The following is a 23,650-nucleotide window of genomic DNA, read 5'->3' on the forward strand; positions in this document are numbered from 1 at the left end:
ATGGAAAGCACTGAACGGGATTAATTCATACGTTAAGTTTGGCAGACTGACATTATGATACCCAGCCTTTCTCTCGGCGCCTTTCTTGTTCCCTCCGAGTTGCTGCTTCTTTCCTTTGCCGGGTCTCTGTTTAGTCTTTAGTGTAAGCTCAAAACGCCGACTAAACGGATAAACAGAGTAAATGGCAGACAGCGTTTCAGAAGTTGGCAGTAAGAGAGGAGGAGAGGGGCCGAGGTGAAGGCCTCTCTTATAGATCCCTGTCAGTCAGGAAATGTGAACTTTAACAAACCTTTGAAGATCACTCTAGAGAACTAATTCAGCCTTCGCTGACGGCGTGGGGAGATGGGGAGGTCGAGGGAGAAGTAAGGGGGGGGGGGAGGGGTGATGGAGATGAAAAGAGGGAGAGATAAAGACAGAAAGATATGGGAAGGAAAAGGGTAGGAGCCTGAAAGAGAAGGAAGAGATGTGTGTTCTCGGGCTGGTTCAGCGGAGAAACGCCCGTGTTTGCTGCCAGATCAACATGTCACGTCAAATCACTTCTGTCTTCCTCCCTGTCTGTATCCACTGTCCTGCTGCACGCGCCACTACACACACACACACACACACACACACACACACACACACACACACACACACACACACACACACACACACACACACACACACACACACACACACACACACACACACACACACACACACACACACACACACACACACGGCACTGGAACTGTACGTTCAGGGCAACCCCTTCCTTCCAAAGGCCACACCAGAGCTTCAAACGCTGAGCTGTGTCAATCACATCTTCAATTAAACATAACTCCACCACAAAACGAATGAAACAAAAACACCACTGATAAAACCTTCTGGGTACGATACCAACAACTTTCTGGAAATACCTTCACCGTGTGCATCCACTGCTGGTACGACCTTGAGCTACCTGAAGGGATGTTAAAAAAGAAAAAGAAAAAAAAAAAGGCATGAATTAATCATTTTGTACTCAGCAGCCCAATATTGTCATGACGACGCAGCCATAATTGTGTAAATCTCACTGGGACACAATCCAACGTGCACAGAGACACGTGCACATCATTCAGCTATTTATTCTATAAAGTTCTGAAAAAAAAAAAAAAAAAAAACTAATTCATGCAGATGAATTTAGATTTTCCCGGTTACAAAGTGTTGATCTGAGAGGGTGAAAAATGTGTAGCTCAGGGGTCAAAAGTCACATGATCAACTCTAATCATATAGTACTTTAGTTATGTTTGCTGTCATGACAGGAGGAATAAAACATGAAGCATTAGCTTCATTTCTTCTATTAAAATGTTTTCTCCCCTCTTTCGTTCACTGTGATCTCCAACAGAAACCTGAGCAGCACTCAGATCCATCCTGGCATGGCTGACGTTTCACTTCACAGTTCCAATGTCAAAGATTTTGTTCCCTCAAAAGTTACCAGATTTCTCTTTCGGTCAGATCTTTGTAGTGACTAAACTACAGAACATAACCTGTACCTGCCTTTCTGCTCCCCTCAACATAAAACACCGATATCCTGACGCCTGAGCCAACTGTTAACTTGTTTTAGCTTCAGACCGACAGACGGTGTGTTTACAACAGCTTTCACAGAGTTTAAATTATTTTTACTGCAGATTTCCATTTGTGATTGTATCATGAGAAATAACCATTATTTATTAGGTTTCCTCGAGTTCTCCTCACTATTTCTACACCTATAATAGCAAGTATGCAGCAGCTAAATGAGCCCAGGAGTACTCACTTCCACAGAAGCCCCCGTCTGTGATCTCTTCTTCAAACACGTCGGTGAAGCCGCGGCCTGCGTTCAATTTGGCCAGCCGTCCGTCGATGAACTACAACCATAAATTACATCACGCTTATTAGAGACTGCAGGGGGGTGGGAGGGGGTGATCACATATACACAGATTCAAACACTCCAGCCTGAGAGGGGAGTTATTAATCCTACCTGACGGAAACTAAACCCTAGATTAGATGGGTTGCAGGTAATGGGGATTTGTTAATATGGAGCAGGTGAGGGATTATAGGAGCAGACTACTTTCTGCACACTGTCTGAGACATGAGGAAGTTTAATTTCCTTCCTTTGTGACATGGGAGCACATAAAACTCCGCGTCATAAATATGGATTTAACGGCCGAGACGGCAACACGTTCCACGAGCACGGTGACTAAATCACATTAATATGATTTTAAATGTAAGAAAATCACCAGATAATTTAAAATTCTTCAGACAAAACGATGTAAAATAGTTTTGTTTATGTTTGATCAAAACAAAACGGGGATGGAAATACAGAACGAACACAACATTTATACAAATATATCAGAGGCTTTTTAGGAGAATTAAACAGAATCTGGTGTTTCAACATGAAAAATTTACTAGCTCAGCTGTTTGAGTAGCAGAACGGCTCAAGTTTGCATTTTAGAGAAAAAAAATCCTTACATTTATCCAAAGAAAATAAAATATTTCATTTCTGATGATTTCTAAACATTCACGGGATAATTTTACACTTTTTAAATTCCTGTTAAACAGATAAAATCCTTGAAAATACAGAAAAGTGAACTTTTTCAAGTGTTTAGAAATAAAACACATATGAAACACGATCATTTTTACCTGTTTTCATGTCAAGTATGAGGAACATTCAACAAACTACAGACCAGAATAATTAGTATTTCATTCCCAACCATCTGTGTTTGAAGCCGATTTTATTTACTTAGTTTCACTAATTAGTGATCAACTCCAGCGACTTTTAAAGCCTTATTTTAACTTTTTAATGATAAATGTTATGCTCCTTTTTTAAATACAAAAACTTTACAACAACATATTGTTGGATCACTTTTCTTTTTTTAGCAGCAACAGTCCTCCCCCTCCTCACCCCCGCCGTGTCTCTGTGTCCGCAGTGTAACACCAGTACAGGCTGTTCTGGGGTTCGCGTCCTCAGGGACAGCCTGCTAACTAGCGACCGACGCGGCTACTCGCTCTTCTGGTCAGGAGAGCTGGAAAACTAATGATTAGATCATTTTAATGAGAGGTGAGACCGCAGCTTCCATCCGCTGCCTGCTACATGGCTGGCCCAATTAGCCAAGATAATCAACCCAAATCATCACCTCGCTCACGCCTCCACTCCAACACCCCCACTCAAACCCCGGCCAGATTACCTGCCTCGCTGTGGGCCTTAATTGGACATTACTCAAGAATGGCAGACTGTGATCACAAGCATGCAAACCAAAACCAGAGAAAACAACAACACCCCGCTACATCTGCATGTGTGTTGGCACAAAAGGCGAAGGCTCGTTTTCCTTTACTTAGGGATAATCATTAAAAATAAAACAAATGTTAAGACCAAAGTGGGGTCAATGCTGTTAAGACAAAAGAAAATGATTCAAAGCTTTTTGATTTCATCAGAATTTGTAACTACGGGCTTTTGTTATGTGATTAATTTCATAGTTTTATTATAATCCAAGATTTTGACAGAGTTTGTGTAATCCAGTTTCTAAGTGTAAATCATCCCATTTTGTTACAAGAACATTCACCCATTCACAAGTCAGTGACTGTGTTCTCCCTTTGTTTACAATTTAAATTCATGAAGCTGTAAATGAGGTCACCCCTCCCTGGGCTGACACCTTACCCTGGTGGAGGGGATTGGGTGTCCCAAAGACACCAAGTTGTCTGAGGCTTTATGCCTCTGTTAGGGTCACCCATGGCAAACAGGTCCTAAATGAGGGATCCAACAAAGCGCAGCCCATAGACCACTTATGATGAGAAACTGCGTCAATCACCCATACGCGGGTCACCAGGGCCCCCTCCAGAGCCAGGACGGAGTCAGGGCATGTTGGTGAGCGCCTGGTGGCCAGTGTCGGTACAAGATCTGCTCGGGTGCAAGATTGGCTCGGGGTCCGTCGACTGCCGATGACGTGTAAGTAGTTGCTGAACATGAACCTTACGGAATTACGTAATGACGTTATGTTGTTATCACGTTACGTTGGTCCAGTCAAATCTTTCTGTTGGAAAGATGGACAACTTTTACAAAGAAATCCATCATTACCTATTTGAAAATACACTTTTAGCATAGAGCTGCATGTATATTATGGCTGAACGATTAACTGCATGTGCAATTAAATTGTGATGTGACAAAAGGAGATTTCCTACTCGCAAAGGCTGCAATTTGGCAGCGAGTGGTTAGCGCAATGCTAATATGCGTGGAAAAACCCATAGGAATGCTAATGCTAATATCACCAATTACATTCTTACAAATTATGAATTAGAAACGTGCCAAATGATTACATTTGGAGTCTTATAGAAAGTAAAACTACCATCAATCAAATAAGTACAGACAGGTATTTTAGTAAAGCCAGAAAACTTTTAACTCCAGAGTTTTGGCTAGCAGCTATGAGCGTACCTGAACTACGCATGGACAAGACGTCAAAAACTAAACAAAATACTTCAATAAACGGGACACACTTCTTTCCTGCAAATACAATTTCACAGGTGTTGCTAATATCTATGATCCTTCAAGGGATGTGCTCAAAGAGGAGATCAACATTATGAATAAAATATAGTGTTTTATTTTACAAATACCATTATAAACACAAACTTGCGTCTTAATAAACATTATTTTAATAACGAAACTGATAAATTCTATCCAACAGTATAGATGTGTAGTGTATTTTGTCCGAGTGGGTTTGCCGTACTTTGACGCCATCAGCAGTCGAAGGACCCCGAGCCGATCTTGCACCCGAGCAGATCTTGTACCAACACCGGGCTTTCACCTATGGAGTTCGACCAGGCATAGCCCCTTAGAGGAGTTGTGGGTCCCCCTTCTCATGTGCTTACCACTTGTAGAAGGGACCAAAGTGGTCAGGTGCATTATGTGTTACGCTGGATGGTAGCTGAAGGTGGTCTCATTCTCAGCTACAAAAGCTAGCTCTTGGTATGTGGCATATCACCTCTCTGGTGGGGAAAGAGTGAGTTGGTATGTGAGGTTCCAGCTAGATATAGTCGAACGCACCTCGACGCATGGTTCTGGCACCAGAACCAGATTCCTTGAGAGGGGCTGGACTCTCCACTACTCTGGGGTTTCTCCCACTGAGAGGCCCTGAGCAGGGGTGGGCATACGTGTTTCCCCTCCTCTTGTTGCCTGTAGGTTTGGGGTTTACCACAGTGGTCCTGTTTGCTTCATCAGACCGTGATCCAAGCGGCCAAAATGAGTTTCACCCTAAGAGATGGGGTGAGAAGCTCTGTCATAGGGCCCAGGACATGTTTCTTGGCTGGCCAGGGAACACCTTGGGAATCCCTCAGATGAGATGACCAGAGTGGCTGCCTGACCCCCGAATAAACAGATGAAAAATGACGGATAGGGTGAAAACACGTAAAAAGTTTAATTAGACTCTTATGTGACGAATTCCTAAATGTAAATATGCCTTTGGGAAAGATAAGGAACCGAGTGGCATCTCAGGTCTGGCACTGAGATGCTGGAAAACTCGTCAATCTGAAATCAGCAGCTATTTTTTCCCCTCAGCTTCTGTGCTGAAACTGATGGAACAACCACATTAAAGATTAAAGTTTTATGTATAAACTAGTTTTGTTTTCCAGCAGCTGTACTGCCTTGACTATTCTGCTCATGAACACTTAAAAAGAACAAACGCACATATAGAAGACCTCTGACAGTAAATCATCTGGGTATAAGATCCCCTTCTGATCCCGCCAACAACATTCGTTTAGGCCGTCTCCGCTCAGATAGTGAAAACTGGACAATGTGGGTTTTAGTGCGAGTCTGAGAGACTGCAGGAGCTGAGAATGGCTGATAGGAAGCAGTTTAATGTTGACAGATGTTCCCCCGCATTCTTTCTGAAGATTTCTCCCACTTGTTCTGTTCTTAAAGATGGGCTGCTGACCGAGCGGAAAGAGGAGAAAAAAATAAACAAAACAGTGTGTGTGTTAGGTGGAAATGTGACATTTTTAGCAGCATGTGGCTTGTGTGTTTAATTTAGGATTAGTGTAATGGCTTTACATCATGGAGGAGTAAGATAAAATTACCGTAATTTCCGGACTATAGAGCGCACCTTAATATAAGCCGCACCAGCAAAAAAAAAAAAAAAAAGGTTTTCTACACACACACCGCACTCAACTACAAGCCGTGGCGCAGCAGCCACATGCAGGTCTCCGGTGCACAGCGCATGTATGGCCATAACATAAGATAATTAGACGGACAGACGCTTCACGGAGGTTTTTCATTGTTGTTTTAATTCAACAAAACCAATTTTAAACACGGGTGAACATTTCTGCAAGTTTAGAAAAGAAAACAGCACTGGTAGCATTCATATTTCTGGATGTTATAAAATAAAAACAGCACTGACACGTTATTACCGGTAATTTGCATGTTTAGAAGAAAAGAACAGCGCTGACACAGCATTAATAAGCCCCGGATGATTAGAAAATAAAAACTGCACACAAAACATGCCTGGTTAGTAAATAAAACACACTTGCCTACCAGAAAAAGTCATTCGCTCTCATCTTCCTCTTGCGCACTAAAGCCATTAAAGTCCTCTTCTTCAGTGTCGGAGTGTAACAGCCTCAGAAGAGCTTCGTCGCATACCTTTTCTGTGGCGATGTCAGTGTCGCTGTCCGTGTTGCTGTCATCATCCCCGGGTGAAGCTGGCTTGAATGAGTTCTTCCCGCTGCCGTCTCCAGCGCCAAACCATGGATTCATTCATGCCAAGCTTACGTGCGGCAGCACTGTTTCCCTCCTTTACTGCCAGATCGATGGTCTTCAACTTAAATGCGGCATCATATGAACTCATACGTGTAGTTACCATGATGAGGGGGTACGGATTTGAAAATAATTCTTCGTCGTGCCGGCTGCTTGCATGTGCTTAAATTAAAATGAGCACTTTCTTCGATTTCCACTTTTGACTTCCACCTGTTTCACTTTCTGCTAAAGCGCCCCCTGGCAGGTGAAGAAAAATCTTCAGTAAAGCCGCACCTCATTATAAGCCGCACGGTTCAAAGCGCGGGAAAAAAGTAGCGGCTTATAGTCCGGAAAATACGGCACTTATGTTTCTGCTATGGGCTTCCTAAACACATTACTGAACTACACTCCTTTCTTTATGCATGTGCAGATAGAAAAAAATGCAAATATTTGTCAAATAACAGCACACGTCTCTCAGTCCACCGGGCAATTTTACCCCCCGGTTAACAATAATGGCATGCAGGTTTTTGTTAACGACTCCATGCTGCTCAAGTTAGAGACGATTACTGGCGGCTGATAACAGCAAAACAGGTCATTTAAAAGAAGAGAAAACATTCAATCAATAAAGTACACATAGAAAAGCAATTTCCTGCTGAGGTACGTCAACACCTCGAGTTCAGGTAACACTTTCAGAATCACGTACACGCGAGTCAGCCAGCGTTTCATGTGGAAGGACGTCAGGCGAGTCCAAGAATAGGGTTTAAATTCCGAGGTTTATTCCAGGAAAACAGTGAATAAGAAATCTCACACTTTTACCTTGGCTTTCCAAATGAATAATTTATGTACTGCACTGAATTTGTGGAATATTGTTTCATTTGATTCGACCTCAAAGGCCTCGCCGTATGATAACAGAGGGACCAAAGCTGCTGGTTGAGCAGGAGGGCCCGTTGTCACCAGCCCCGCTGGGACAGGAAACATAAAGCGTTTACCTCAGCTAGAGGAGAAGGAAAACAAACCAAAAGAGGAAAAATAATCTGCAAATAAAGGTTTAACCAGCAGGAAAAGTAATCCTGCACTCAGTCCAAGACCTTTACTCAAATAGCCACCACAGCTTCTAACGAACAAGTCTTTTGGCTAAATTCAAGCGTACTTCTTTTTATTATTTTGTTGGAGGAACTACTACAAACATCAGTCACACGTCTCATCTACAAGTAATCACTTGTCTGTAAACAGGATTAAGGTAAATAAAGAAGCAAAGCTTGAATCCAACAGGAACAGTATGAGGAGCAGAAGCACCTCTTCAGTCCCACGGAGTGGACCTATCCATATAAAAATTTATGTGTGCATGTGTGTGGCCGCGCAAGTTGAGTAATGCTTGTGTGTTTGGGAGCGGAAATGGGTCATGGTCAGAGCAGCGCTCGGGCGAACCACTGGCCCAGCTCATTTTAGCAGAAACGGGAGTGGAGTCGATAAGCTCGCCCCATTCCCTGGACTGGCGAGGAGGAGCAGATAAGGGCCTGTTTCCCAATGCTACCGCAGTGGAGGCAGCCGGCTGGGAGGAAGCTTTGAACTGGTGCTCGCTATCGTCTCTGCCTGGGAAAATTATGACAAGGGTGTCCAGAGAAACAAAAGGCTGATTGAGAGCTGCTGTGTGTACTCTCAAGGGGAAAATCACACAACCATGGGTCAGAGAGGACAACGGTGAGGAGAAGCAAAAGGAGGAGACGTTTTTTTTAGAGCCAGAGGTGTTGTCCCTCTCACTCTAGATCTGCTAAGTTTAGCATTACTGAAGGGACTGGGAGTAAAAACACACCCAACTATGCATGAGTGTAGCTAAACCACACATGAATAACGGATACCTGCTCACACATAAACAAAATCCCTAGAAATAAACATATCATCACATAGGAAGTACGCATTAAAGGAAACTCTGAGAAGTTCTTTTTTTCCCCACACATATTTTTCCTTTGACATGTCGAGGATAGGACTCTGTTGTGGTTCGGTTCAGTCGGTGGACTTTCTTCCTCCCCAACTTATCACGGTGTTGTTTGTGCTCTGGATAAACAGACACATTAAAACGGGCGCTCTGAGATAACCACAGTAAACAGTTTGTACGGGTCAGTAACCGTCCGTAATCCCAGGATTCTACATTCCTCCTCACTCTCAACTCAACTGTCAAGATACGTGGTGCGAACCCTGAACAGCACAAGAGGAACTGAGAGAGAAAATGCCCAGTGGGCTCAAAAGTATATATAAAACGTCAGATACGAGCTGCTGTTGATGGGAGAGGGCTGGATGTTTCTGTTTTAGCATTAGCCTCTGGTTTAGCATGTAGGACATCATTACACACATCTGTTTGTACCTGTTTGAAGAGCTGCAGGTTGACAGCCATAGACAGGAAGTTCTTCATGGTGCTGGAGCGATGGTTGACGAAACTCTCCTCGCAGAATGTGATTGGTTCTCCCTGTGGAGGCGACACAAACATTAGAGACACACATTCAAAATGCCAAACTAGTTTTCATCATTATTAGTTCACTTGTTTTGTGAACACATGTGCTGTGGTCTCTAGTGGAATGAATGTCTTTTGAGTCGATCTCTGTAGAAAAAAAAGCTCTGGTGCTCCTGGTTCAGCAATTAGAAACGAGCCAGAGAAGAGGTGAGCAGAAGACGGTAGGATCTCACCTCTGATTGGCTAACAGAAACGTGACTCTACCACTGACTCTGTTTGCGCCATAACGTTGATGTTTTGTCTCCACAAATAACACAAGCCAGAAGGAGTTCTGCTGTGTGGTGAAGTTGCTAATGCTAACAGTTAGCTACCACTACCTCTCTGCTCTCTCCTCGATGCTAAACCAACAGCCAAGTTGGGCAAGTTCATGAATGCTACCTTACAGTGACGTAGATCTGAGTGGATTACCTAATTAGAGCGTTTCCCCGTCTATTTTCTATCGACAGCTAATGCAGGAAATAGGGGTAGAAGACCATTTTCACATTTAGTCTGCATGTTAAACTCAGCGTGACCAATCACGTTTAAAAAATACGTTTGTCGGTGAAAGCTGGCCTTTAATGATTTACTTTAAATTAAACTGTATTATTTCCAATCACTCCCCATCTGGCAGATTCATTTTTACCTAAAATAGTAAAACTGTTTCAGCTGATTTCTTCATAACTGTGCAACTAAATGAGAGAAAAACTGGTTTAATTGTGGCAAAAAGACAAGAACAGAAGAAAAGTTAAAACAGAAACAAAAACTAGCTTCCCTGGAAGCGTACACAATCTACACTGGACCCGATGACGGTGTCCCCGTAAACTTCCCAGTTCTCCACACGAACACACAATCACATTATTACCATTTCTTACATCATGTCTGTTGGCCTGTGAGCTACAGACACAGAGGATGACAACAGAAGCACTGCAGGCCAATCACACGCTGCCCTCCAGTCATTTCCACTTCATGTTTTCTTATAATTAACATAATTCTCACATATTTCAATGATGCTCTAAATTCCTCTGAAGTAAAACAATGTGCTTTGTCTGTTCCAGGCTACGAGCGCAGTGTGACACACAAAAACAACCCAACAACAGGGAGAATAACCTCGTTTCCGAGGAAGGGCGGATGCTATCAGTGGCCTAAATTACTTCACAGGAAAAGAGCTCCACTTACAGTAGAAAAGTTTGAAATGAAGATTCTCTTGTAAAAGTTGAGAGTAGTTTAAGGATTTTACAACGTGCACCAGATCTAATAAACAAGAGAGGAGCATTATTAGGTTGAAACTCCAGATATTTCCTCCAAAATAATAATAATAACAAGAGTTATTCTAAGAATGTCTCTTTTTGGCTTTCCAAAGCAACGCCTGTGCAGAAACTCAGTCTCATCATTCACTCAATCTATAAGATGTGACTTTTAGTTATTTAGCTGCAAATGGTAGCGACAATTGGCAGCCAAGCACTCGGCACAAGAAATTCTGCTTGATTCATCTAAATATTCTCTCCTCAATATTCTGTGCTCTAAAAGATAAAACTCAACATGTCCACGCAGAAGTTGTACATTTGTACTTGTACTTGTAACTAATACACAAATACAAGTACTAATCTGCTCTTTGACTTGTTTTCTGGTGCCTGCGTAGCTCATTCTGCAGGAGTCAAATGTAATCCTTAAAAAAATGTCTGAACACATCTTTCACCGGAGCAGGCATGTATTCAGGATGACGTGAAACATAAAAAACTGAAATATAGTTCATTTATGTCAGTAAACCAAATTTAAAAGGTGAAACGTATACACGCGACAGACTTATTCCATGCAAAGGCAGATGTTTCAGCCTTTATTTGTTATAATTGTGATGATTATGGATTACAGCTGATGAAAACCCCACATTTAGGATCTTAGACAATTAGATTATTATGAAAAAGTTCAATATTCTAGATTCAGTGTCACACTCTCAGCTAATGATTGCAGAACACCCACAAAGACTTCCTGAGCCTTTAGATGGTCTCTCAGCTGAATTACTAAAATAAATGGACTTTTGCACCATATTCTAATATTTACATTTTCACCTTTAAAGAGAAAGCACATTTTCTTTGGTGATTATTAGATAAAACATATGGATTAACGCTAAAGGTCAAAGGTTTCAATCTTTTAAAGGAGTTTTTTAGGCTCATTTATTTGTCAAAGATTAGGAATGAAATAATCTCGTGTGTTTCTGAGAAAACCCTCAGGCTAGGGAGGTGTGTTTCAGACAGAGCTCAGGATGTGAAAAATGCAGTTTGTAAAGAGGCAGTTTGGGCTTTAAAGGGTTAAGAGTGAATTGTTTAACATTAAAAGGAAGCAGCAGAACTCTGAAGCTGTTAAAGTCAGTTCTGGTGTGCTGCCAATTCAACATTTGCAATTCATGTTTACTAAACATTAAAAATGTGTTGCTGCTCTTTTTGAAACGACTTCACATTTAATTTACAACATTATTTAAACGACACACATCTTAAGAGAGCAGGAAACTCGTGCTGCAAATAAGTTGAACCCTCTCGCTCCACATAGATTTAGATTAAATTATGGTTTTAATTACATATTATTATTTTAATACTTAAAGGGACTTTACGGAGTTTTGAATTTTTATGCTCACGATTGCCCCCTCAGGCCAAAAGTGTAAAGGCAGCTTCAACAGTAGGCTCATGCACGAGGTGCGCATGCAGTATGTGCACAATCCTTAACGAAAATAACAGCTGAGACAGTCCCGTGTGTGTGTGTGTGTGTGTGTGTGTGTGTGTGTGATTTGGTTCTGTACCTTTCTCTTCAGCACAGCCGACAAAGGTGTATGATGGGTCAGTCCTCCTGCATGCTCAGATCATTCCCTTCCCTTGCTTGAAAATTTGTTCCAAAATTAAATTTGAACCCACATCTTTTTTATCTGTGAATTCAATGCCGTTCGGCGAGTCTCAAATAAAAATTTGGACATCTTACTGTAAAAAAAAAAATACCATTAATGTAAAAAAGAAACTCTAAATAAACTATGTTCACATCTAGAATCGAACCCGGGTCTTCTGCACGAGAGACCCGAGCAGCTCTCTTTTTCTGTGATTTTACAGAAAAATAGGCAATAACAGTAAAAATGCCAGGGCTCATTCTACAGGACCAGGGCATTGCAGGAGAATGTATGAAGAAGACATTTATTATTTCTATACATGTTTTGGCTGTCAAACTTCCATAATGCCCCTTTAAGTGTTTTTTAAAAATCCAAGAACAATCATGGCCCTGATTTCCCAATAAAATTCCTTTATATCCTTTCCTCAGACGCAGTAAGACACCCCAACCCCTAACCTGTGCCACATTTTCCAGAGCGGATTTCTTGTATTTATATCGTACATTTTTAATATTACTCGTTATGATTTATGTATGACAGAGTCGACTGCACTCTGTAATTTTATTGTTCTTTGTAAAAAGTGACATCAAGGATTTGACTTGCTACAAACCACAAACACATCAACCCAGCTGCCCTGTCTCTAACCTCATTTGACCACACCCTTAGGTTAAAGAAGGCTCATAAACACTAGAAGTGTCTGCTTTCTACTAAGAATTTAAACAACAATCTCGCTTTGACAACCGTATGTTTTCATGATTCTACGTTTTTATGGATCCAACAATAAACACACTAAAGCAGGACCTGTTTTTGAGTTTAAACCTGTAAATTCCTCCTTTTATTTGAGATTATTCTCATTTCTTTTACCTCTGCTGAATGTGAACAATTATCTTGCTGATAAAAAAAAAACCCAACAGGAATAAAGTCTTTAATGCTGATCGTTACTTCTCTGCCATGGCTGGTTCGTTCCAACTTTAACTAAATCTGCTGTTTTATTACTAGAGTTCACATCCATGAATTATGCACACCCACACACCCAAGTTCAGTCCATGAATGGTAGTAAAACTAATCTGAGTTGTTAATTCAGGCCCTTTTATCAGAGACAGGATAGAATCTGATAACCTATGAGATCAGCTGATTGCTTCTCAGCTCATTATCATGTTCTGGTTTTGTTTCATTTACAGCTCAGCAGGACGCCACACCCTTTCTCCTGCAGAGGCTTATGGGTCTGCAGACCCCACAGCAGAAACTCTCTCCAGGAAGATCTTCTCTTTAGCTCTCTGAACCCTAAACAGCAGAGTGATATTCAACAAACTGCAGAAGGCAGGGTAGCATCTGTCTCTGTATGAAATCAGATGCACCACATCTGTATTAGCATGTATGTTAAACCCGAGGCTTTCATACGGAGCCTGTCTACAAGAAAACAGAGCGTGAGCGAACCGAGAAATGACTGCATGTTGTGCTCGTGCACATACACGCAGGCAGCGTGTTCGTATACCGGCTGTATACAAAGAAAAGAGAGACGGCATCAATAATGTAGCATCTTGACTCCGGTAGTCCACAAAGTCCAATTAATCTCAAAGACGAAGGAACAAAGGCTTCGCTATTTGACAAACAGGACATGGTGTAGTTTGCTCTGCTCTGACTCAGACTTGATAAGCAGAGAAGATCTAGAAAAGAAATGTTCAGGGGGCTTAGTAAAGGAGAGTTAAACACCAAAAGTGGCTAAAAGGGATCTTCAAAGGGAACGTCCCGACTCTTTTCAGCTCTTCTGACATTTCACTGCTTCAGACAAGCCCACCTTAGCTCTGCGCTCTGACTGAAAATACACCTTTTACTCCGAGTCAAACCTGCCCGGGCCTAAAGAGACACGAGTGAAGTTTGACTCGCTTCACTTCTGATCAGACTCCGTCAACGAGCTGCACGTTAGGAGAAAACACACTCAGCTCATGTCTGTGGATGGTTCTGCTTGCTCTTATGAGTATAAAATGTGGCCTTAATGCCTGATTTAGGTTTTATTAGGTTTTACAGAGAGTTTAACCAAAGTTAATCACAGCATCTGGATACGAGTCAAAACAGTTTTCTGTTTATTTGTAACTTTTTTTAAAATTCTTTCAACATATCAGGATCAAATTTGAAACTTAAGTACATAAAACTTTCATTATTTTAATTATTAGACAGTAAGAATTGTTTTTTATTACAATACTTAATGAAAAGTGGTTTAATAGGTGCATTTGAAGAGTTTGATACCTAGGAACATTTATTTTACTCTTTATTCTGTATTTTAAAAAGTAGTTTTGCAAGTTTTAAAGTAAAAATATCCATCCCTCAAAACTTTTTTCACCTTTCTGATATTAAATAAAAAATAAAAAATGAGCATCTAAGCAACAACAATAAAAAAAACTAATCAGGAGATCTTTAATCAATAGAGAAGTCAGATTCAACACTAAACCTACTTGATTTTATGCCTAAATGTTCTAAACATAATAGGAACAAGGAAGGCATCGGATCCTTACAGGTCGGTATCTGAGCGCGTCCCGGTAGGAACCAAACAGGGCGGCCTGCGCCCTCAGGAAGGCCCTCGCCACTCCACTTCCTGTTGCTGTCGACTGCTTCTTCAGCTTGCTCTTCAGAGAGGACACCTGGTGGAAAACACGAAGAGGGAATGGAGGAAGAGAGGGAAAGCGATGAGGAGGAGGGTAAAAGTTAAATTATCACCTCTGAAATTGGTGGAGGAAACAGCGAGCCCATTCTGGGTGTGAAGTATCACATTTACAGGTCATCTCAAAAAGGAGTAGAATAGAACGAGGAAAGCTTGAGCCTTTCCTCCTAGCTTATCTGTTGTGCTGCTAAGAGCACCTGCTGCTTTGCTAATTGAGCAGTGCATGGGGGTGGCAGGAGAAGGGAGGGGGTGCAGAGGAGAGGAAATGGATGCTTGTATCTCAGCTCTTCCTCTTTCAGCCTCTCTTCCTCCGCCATCACCTTCTCTCCCTTTCATTTCTGCCTCCACGTCTTACTCTCTCCTGCTCCTTCCATCCAGGCCTGCTGTTTTCCCCTCCCCTCTTGGCTCTCCCAGACTCCCTCTAGAAAAGGGATTCTTGACATAAAACGTCTTTAATTATTTCCCCCTCTCCTGGCGTCGTCTCCAGGACTCCAGGCGAGAGTGGAGGAGCAGCGGGCCCGAGCTTGTTTCAGGATGACAAAAGATTCACCCTGGCCACCGGGCCCTGGGGAGTCTGGGAAGGAAGTTGTCAAGAGGCTCTCCTCACCTGCTCAGCAGTGGTCTGACTGTGCTGTGGAAGTGCGAGGAGGCGGCAGAGATACAGTAGTGATGTCATGTAGTGAGGGACTGTCGCTCACTCTGTGTGGGCTGTGCCTGCTTCGCACAAAAGCACAGAAAGTCTAAACTACAGCCTCAGTCACCTGGTAGCGAAGGGGAAAGGAGGAAATTCTACCTAAAAGGTTTATGATCTAAAATCCTTCATGTTGTTTTCATTTATTTCTACATTTCATAGTTTTGTGAACATAAAAATGTTTCATATGCAAGGAGGAGGAATGTAAACTAAACCGAAACTTTGCAGGTAAAAACTATTTGCTTCCCAAGTACGGGAGGGGCACACGGTTCACGCACGCTGAGGTGGTGTGTGAAATCCAAAAGTGTGTGTGAAACAAGCAGAAACGGAGCAAATTAACATTTAGAGCTAGCAGCCTCCTTTTTCCCATTTAACACTGCATCGCAAATTTTACTGGTCTAATTCAATCACCTTTAAAGCAAGGCAACATGTTGTGGTGTGCGTTCTGGTGCATTTGGGATACAGGTGCGTGCGTGCGTGTGTGTGTGTGTGTGTCCTGTGTTCACGTCTCTAAAGCAGCACCATAGACTTTTATTTAACTAGTGAAAAGTAAAAAATAAAGAAGAGCAAAGAAAACATGAAGGTTGTGTCAAGTTCTTCTGAGGTGTGAAGACATTTCAACCGGGTTTAATTCAATCATTGGTGACCAAATACATTTATAACGGATCACGCTGGGCAGCTGCAGGATTAGTGGATATCACAGCCCGGTGTCAGCAATTAGACCGTCTGAATAACTCCGTGGAGGAGAGGCGAAGTGTGAGCGCCGCTCAAACGGAGGACACGCTGAGAGGAACCGAGAGGCTGAGAGACAAAGAAGAAAAGCAAGACAGAGCGTGGCGGTCTTAAACTGGGACGAAGACAAAACGAACAGTGTTGATTCCACTCCCCTGGGCTTCCCGACTCTCCACAGCATCCCCACGCTGCCATCACAAATGCTTGGAGGCATCAAACAGAAAGTTTATTATGGTTAAATTAACAAGTGTCATCTCCATATTCACTCATTGTACTAAATGCTTTTATGTTTATGTAAAGCCCTTTCTGGAATTAATATTTCATACTTATGTGCATTATCACTGATTTATTTTTCTTGTGTGTGTGTGTGTGTGTGTGTGTGTGTGTGTGTGTGGAGAATCAAAGCGAACACAGTGTCAGTCTACGATGGGGAGGCATACCCTGCAGACTGTCGGAGCAGACGGGTAGCAGAGTTTACTCTGTACAACAGCTTTGAATGGGTGAGAGCACTCCAGTGGCAAACACTTTTTAATGAGGCTGGAAACAGTCGCTGCTGTTTTGCTCCTCAAAGTCAAAGAAATGGGCAATCGAGTGATGAGTTCAAAGTTTTACGTTTATTCCTGAGAAGGCTGAAGAAAGAGACTCCTCTTTAGTCAAATGTAATGAATAATTAAATTGTCACATATATTAAGTCAAATACTTTGTTGCAGATATGTGCGATTGTCGTTTTTGCTAATAGAAATCAAAGCTCTTGACACCGTACGCTCGTTCACATCCCCGACACAAAAACTAAATGTGTATTTAGTAATCGGATCTGGAATCCGGTGCCTACGCCACAATCATCAGGTATGCCTCCGCGGTAATGGCTCTGTCAAACTAATTAACTTCTACAGTTTGAGTGAAGCTAACGAGATGCGTGCAGGCATCAGAGGAAGGCCAGGCTCTACAGGTGATAACCCTATTTGGCAGTGACATTTTTTAGTGTAAAGTCACAGCGGCGGTGATGAGATCAAAGGCAGAGACTCCCCCATTGGGTCCAATTAGAACTATAGCATTGTACAGGGAAGGGGTGGCAGGAGAAGAGAGGGGAGTGGGTGGCTGAGCGAAAGAAAGGAAGAAAAAAAAACTGTTGAGTTATGATATTCATAATCTATGCAGAGAGGCCTTTCCAGTACAGGTCTTCTCCCCGTAGCTGTGATCTTTTCAATTTACATCAAGGGAAGATAGTCGGGGATGAAAGCGGGGCATCCGAGGCGTATAGCCCACAGAGGGCAGACACGGGGCCTCATTAAGGCTCGGCCCAGACAGCCCCAAACAGGGTTTGAAGTGCGTCACATAAAGAGCACGGGGTCAAAGGTCAGACAAAGAACAGATCTCCATTTAACTCTCCAGCTGGAGATGGTAATTAGCAGGTGCAACAATGATCCCGGACCGACTGTAAGGAATGATGCTGCTGCAGGTGACGCCAGGCATCTGTGTGAAGGTGTGCAAACAGTACAGACACCCACACACACACACACACACACACACACACACACACACACACACACACACACACACACACACACACACACACACACACACACACACACACACACACGCGCGCTTGTTCACTTACACTCATCCATTCAGACTACTCTTAATGATCAAACAGGTGATTATATTTTCCCTGACGACACAGAGTTGTTACACCTTGCTGTAAAAAGACCTGCAGGTCGAACTCGTTCCTGAAGAGAATCCATGTTTAAAGTTAGAATAAATAAAGTGTTTGTGTCTCAAGAACCTTTAAAGTTAATCTGCTGAAGAAGAATACCCCCCAAAAACGAAAACCCTTTAAAGATTGTCACCAATATCAGCTAAATTTGTCTGAGTGGAGGTTTTTTTTTACTTCATAAACATCCTGTGTTACTGTTTCAACTGCAGTGTTGACCAAAACAGAGAAAATATATCAATATAAATGTAAAAATACTTGATGAAATAATCCTAGCTTTCCCAGGTTACCTTAAGCAAGACTGAATGTTTGATTTGATGTAAAGATTCACTTTTGTAAGCAAACAGAGACAGATTTAGTTGTAAAATCTCCTTTAAAAGGTCATAAACCACCTGATTCCAGACAAGACCACAGCAAAGTCACAGCTGAAGACAGAAACAGGTCGTGCTCCGCAGGGTGAGCTCACGGTTTCAAACTCTTGTGGATAAAAAGCTAAAAGTTTGTAACTCTAGATAAAATGACAATAACAAAGCTGAGGATCTTCTGTTTAACCCTTTAACTCCCTCACCATGAAAAAAAGCTATGAAAACATTCCACGTATGCATTTTTTGATTTGGGGCAATAAGGGCTTTAGTTTAATGTAAATCAATAATAGTAACAATATCATAATTGTAATAATATTAAGGTAATAATAATGCAATGTAATAACGTTACACCTTTCTTCATACAACTCCATATTGTTTTAATTATTCTGTTACGCTATATATTTTTTGGGTTAAGTTCATTTGCTGATTCAGTGAGTCGGGACTTTAGATTTACTCCACCAGGTTAAGTTGACCAGGTAGGCAGAAGACTAAAGGAGCAGAAACGTAATCAGGTGTGAAATAAATAAAAGATTCTTTTGTAATTTGATTAAAACCAGAAGTCACTGCTCTGTCCACTGAACTGAAACACACACGTGCAATTTAGCAGGTTGAATAAAAAAAGGAAGCAGCTTGAAAAAAACAAATACATTTATAACGGATCACGCTGGGGTGCACTGACAGAGGAGAGGCTGCCGAGCACAGGCGCCACCGGTCCCTCCGACCACCACCAGCAGGCAAGGTGGGTTAAGTGTCTTGCCCAAGGACACAACAGCAGAATTCTCTGTCCGGAGCTAGGCTCGAACCTGCAACCTTCCGATTACTGGACAACCCACTCAACCTGTTGAGCTACTGCTGCCCCCTCATGAATATTTAATATAAACAAGTCCTGAATCTAAAGTTGGGGTTTTCTTTACCAGTTAAAAGAGAAAAAACACAAAGATCAGTTTACTTGTGAGAGTTCAAAATAAAATAATAAATGATGACAGCTTTGCATAATCCATAAACTTCCAACAATTAACAATTCAGATATAAAATAAACCTGCTGGACTGCCAGTATGACATTCACTATAAATAAAAACAAAATAAAAACAACCCAGTAATCAGAGAAAACAATGTGTGACGAAGCTCTGAACAGATATTTAGAATTTTACTCTGAATTTTTGAAACTATGAGGCAAACCTCTCCCTGATAATGACCCGACTCGTCTGTTGTTGGGAAAGAAAACGGAATAAAAAAGTAGAATTTTCTCTTTGCAAAAAGAGTGTTTTGTGTAAGCTTCTGTCCAGGGAAAGAAAGCCATGGGGACGCAATTAAAGAACTACAAAGAAAAAATAGTTATGAAAATCTCCCACTTTCTTTTGATGTGCTGCAGTCTGAACAGTACACACACACACACACACACACACACACACACACACACACACACACACACACACACACACACACACACACACACTCTGAACAAAGACACAGAAAACAGGCAGACTACACTCTAAGCACAAAGGGCACAGGGCTGCAAAAATTCACTCATCTAAAAATAATTATTAGAAATTTTTTTTTTAATTTTCAATTAACGCTTTTTCTGACTGCTGAACTGCACAATAATAGGGATTATTACTTAAATGATTAGGATGGAGTAATCCCGATATTAGGATTAATAGAGTAGATAAGAAAAGATTAAAAGATAAAAGATAAGGCAGAACTATTGTTGCTCTATTGCTGAGTACATGTAAAGCATTTAGAAAAGGGGGAAAGGAGTTGCAGAGAGGAGTGTGTGTGTGTGTGTGTGTGTGTGTGTGTGTGTGTGTTTTAATAGGGCTATGAGACTCTCCCGGTGTGGGGTTACTTTGTCAGGCTGACCTCTTACAGCAGCTGAACGGCAGAGTTTTGCATACATAATTAACTATAGCTAAATGTCATCTCTCGCTTCAATAACTATCTCAGTGGGTGTTGCTTCTCTCCCTCTTTCTGACTTGTAATCCAGACTGAACCGCCGGCAGAGCGGCTATGTGAAAATGAAGTGCAGCTTTTAAAAGCCACACGAGTAAACGAGGGGCTAGTCACGCCGCGGCGAGAGCAAATGAACAGTTCGCCGCCGTTTCAAACAATCACAACCCATAAAATAATGCTTCAGATGAGCAGCGTCTGACATTTGCAGCTGGTAAAATACACACTCAACAAGGTGAGGGGAGGAAGTAAAAACAAAGCACATCAGGATCTTTGGTTGGAGCTTGTTGTGGCACACACTGCGGACTGGTTCTGGGAAGTTTGTATCCGAGGTGGAGCAAACTCTTTCCTCGCTCCGAGCTAACACGTACTCGGTGGAGCATGTGAGTGGTCTCGGTCTGCTCGAACACACCAGAAGACATAATACACACACGGCTTTAACAGAGAGCATCAAGTGGACTAATCAAAAATCTGTGAGTAGCAAAAGTTCACTCCTGAAGAGCATCTAAATATCGCTGATGAACATTTCTTTTCTGACACGTGTGTGCGTGTGTGTGTGTGTGTGTGTGTGTGTGCGCGCGCGTGTGCACGGAAACACTGCCTGCTGTCTGCTGTTACAGCTGATGATGTAGATGTTGTTCTGTGCAAACTGAACACCAAATTAAAGCTGCGATGTTTGATTAAGTGTGCCAGGTGATCTCAGGAGAGGCGCGCAGACACAACCTCAACCCCCTCATTCATTTGTAAGCCTCCATATGCAGGCTTGAAATACAGGAAGTAGGAGTGTACGCCGTAAGTTCCCCCTTGATTGGGAATACAAATGATCAAATGTACGAGGGCTAGGGATGTATTGGTACACGGTGTCAGCAAAGCAGCGAGAGGCGGAGAGGAGGAGAATAGAAGGAATTAGGCTGTGATGTGTGAGGGAGCATCTGAAAATAAAGATATAAGCTGCATTGTAGCTCCTCAACTTGAATATGAGGCACAGAAAGAATAATACATGAAAAAAATTCTGTCATTGGTTTGAGATCAGTTGCCGGGATCAAATAAAAATCAGATTCAGTCACACTCTGTTTGTTTTCAGAATTAACAGACACCTAATTTGCTATTCTTGGATAGTTTTAATGACTAGCGAGGTAAACAACTCCACCGACCAAAAGTCAATTATAACTTTATCAGCGCAAACTCTGTGGAAGGGGGAAAAAACCGTGGATCTCGCAAAAAGAAACTGAAAATACCTTGATCTTTCAGGGGAAACGTGTGTTTTTTTATATAGAGTATTTCTTCTGGGTGTGCTTGTCAACACATTGATTTTACTGACAAAGCATGTCTCTTTGAGATCACCACTAATGTAGGAAACTATTGGAACTTTAGGCTGAACTTTTCCGATATGCAAACACGTGGAGTTTAAAGCACACCCTGTTTTTGACAGAGTAACACTGAGCATTAGCATAAGGGTTAAACAAAAAGAACGAGCAGCAAAATAAAGCAACACAAAAGCTTTGATAGATATTTCAATTCATTAGACTAAAGCAGATTCTGCTTCAGCTGGTTGGAAAATCTCCTTCAGCATAAAGCACACACTAAAGGTAAATAGAACAATACGATGAAGTCACTTTTATTGTAAAAACCTGCATTAAAACAACAAATCCGCAGCAGGAACACAATTAATGACAGACCTCTGATTCATGTGACATTTCCGCCCATTATTTGGAAAAACATCAATAGTGACTCTCAAAAGACTGCAGCATCCTTTCTGACCTGTTACCAATTACCCTCTTATTTAGATCTTTCCTTCTTTAGCCGAACGGAACCGCTACTGGCTTGGTAGTACGTGTAATAGTCAATAAATGTGAAATATTATGTGTGAAGCTGTGGGAAGAGACCGTTAAGGGGGCGGGCTCTTGTGGAGCTGGAGCAGGGGTTCTGTCTGAAAGAGGGACGTTAATTTAGGACAACTGTGAACTCTGACTCTGCTAAAAGCCCGGCCAGTGGACAGCCAAGACACGTAACCAGGTCCACATGTCCTCACAGCCTGCGCTGGCGTAATTAGACGGATCTCTGAAGGTTTGTTTAAATCAGAGCACTTTGTTTTGGACTTGAAACACGAGCAAGCAATGCCTGTAGCCGTCACCTTTCAAATAGTTTTCAGCTTTATGTATATGCACAGAACGTGACGCTGGACTTTAACCGTGAGGGTCGTAATTAGGGCTTTGTTTTTGGGGCTCGGGGTTTGCTCTGACTGGAAGATTTCCAGTGTTGCAGCGAGAATTAGAAAGAAACCACACGTTTTTTTTTTATTAGCTCAGAAGCAACACGCGGCAGCTCAGCCATAGCATTAGTCAGGATTTCAGGCCCCAGATCAGCAAATAGCACAATGCTTTAAGTGTGTGTGTGTGTGTGTGTGTGTGTGTGTGTGTGTGTGTGAGCACTAACATCAAATGCCAGGCTGCATGTCCTCATCACTAACAAGCAAACTAACAAGAGTCCTGGAATTCCTCTCAATTAGTACCTGCTCGCTTTGTTATTAATCTGCTAGCCTCTATGGAAAGATTAGAGGAGATTGGGGGGGGGGGACTGCATGGGAATAAAAACAATGACGATTTGTTTCGATAAATATATTAATGCCAGTGAAGTTTCAGCTTCAGGTGGTGTAATGTGACATGATGAGCGGGCTATGCTCTGTCATTAGTCAGGAGGAAAATGGTGAGTAGGGGATCAAAGAGAAAAGGCACTGAGCCTGCCACTTAATTTATCACACGGCAAAGACAAAGCCTTTTCTCTCTGCTTCTGTTGCTTTTCAAAAGACTCGACTCTTTTTATGACAAACTCGGTTTGCAATTTAATTTAGGGCTTCAGTCCCCCAGGTGCAGAAAGGCAGGCAGGCAGGAAGTGAGAAGAAGGTAGTGCAGCCAGACAGGCACGCAGGCAGAGAAGTAGGAGAAGCAAACAGCGGGTGCAAGAGACGTCCAGGTTGGCGGGAAGTACTGCGAGAGAGACGAGTAGGCAGACAGGTGCCACGAAACCCAAGCAGCCGGAGAAGCAATAAGGCAGGCAAGGCAGGTGGGACTGAAAGTCGGCAGAAAATGTTATAAAGTGCAGAAAAGAACTCCCGTAGTAAAGAGACATCCGTACACACCAGCAGTCACTGTAGGCAGAGCGCTGCTAAATCAGGAGAACCAGAGAAGTGTGGGAGTGTGAGCAGGTCTGGGGTCTGCTGGGCAGCCGATTGAATTATGTTCTGCTGGTGGGGTAGGAGTCCAGTATATGCTGTTAGCAGCGTGGGTAATGGTGCCTCCACAGCCTCAGCTGGGATCGCACAGAGGAGCTTTAATACACACACTGTGAGGAGTAACTAAACAAACACATCCGTACTTGGACAAAAACAATGTAGACGAGAGTGTGTGTTCTTCCTGGTTGTGTGCAAATTCATGAGTGACCCTGACGCCATGGTGATGCTTCCCGTAGCACTGACCAGC

General features: G+C 42.3%; 1 protein-coding gene across 12 annotated transcripts in view; it reads right to left on the minus strand.

The window, feature by feature from the left end:
• Positions 1-23,650, minus strand: part of dennd1b (DENN/MADD domain containing 1B) — a 127,532-nt gene that overhangs the window by 18,128 nt on the left and 85,754 nt on the right. For all 12 annotated transcript variants that reach the window (XM_015970893.3, XM_015970892.3, XM_070554241.1 and 9 more), the window contains 4 exons: positions 14,580-14,705; positions 9,075-9,176; positions 1,772-1,862; positions 900-940 (listed from right to left, as the gene is read on the minus strand). In XM_015970893.3, coding sequence (XP_015826379.3) covers positions 900-940; positions 1,772-1,862; positions 9,075-9,176; positions 14,580-14,705 — 360 coding nt within the window. The remainder of the gene's footprint in view (positions 1-899; positions 941-1,771; positions 1,863-9,074; positions 9,177-14,579; positions 14,706-23,650) is intronic.

This window comes from Nothobranchius furzeri, chromosome 8, assembly GCF_043380555.1.
Source record: "Nothobranchius furzeri strain GRZ-AD chromosome 8, NfurGRZ-RIMD1, whole genome shotgun sequence".
Classification (NCBI taxonomy): domain Eukaryota; kingdom Metazoa; phylum Chordata; class Actinopteri; order Cyprinodontiformes; family Nothobranchiidae; genus Nothobranchius; species Nothobranchius furzeri.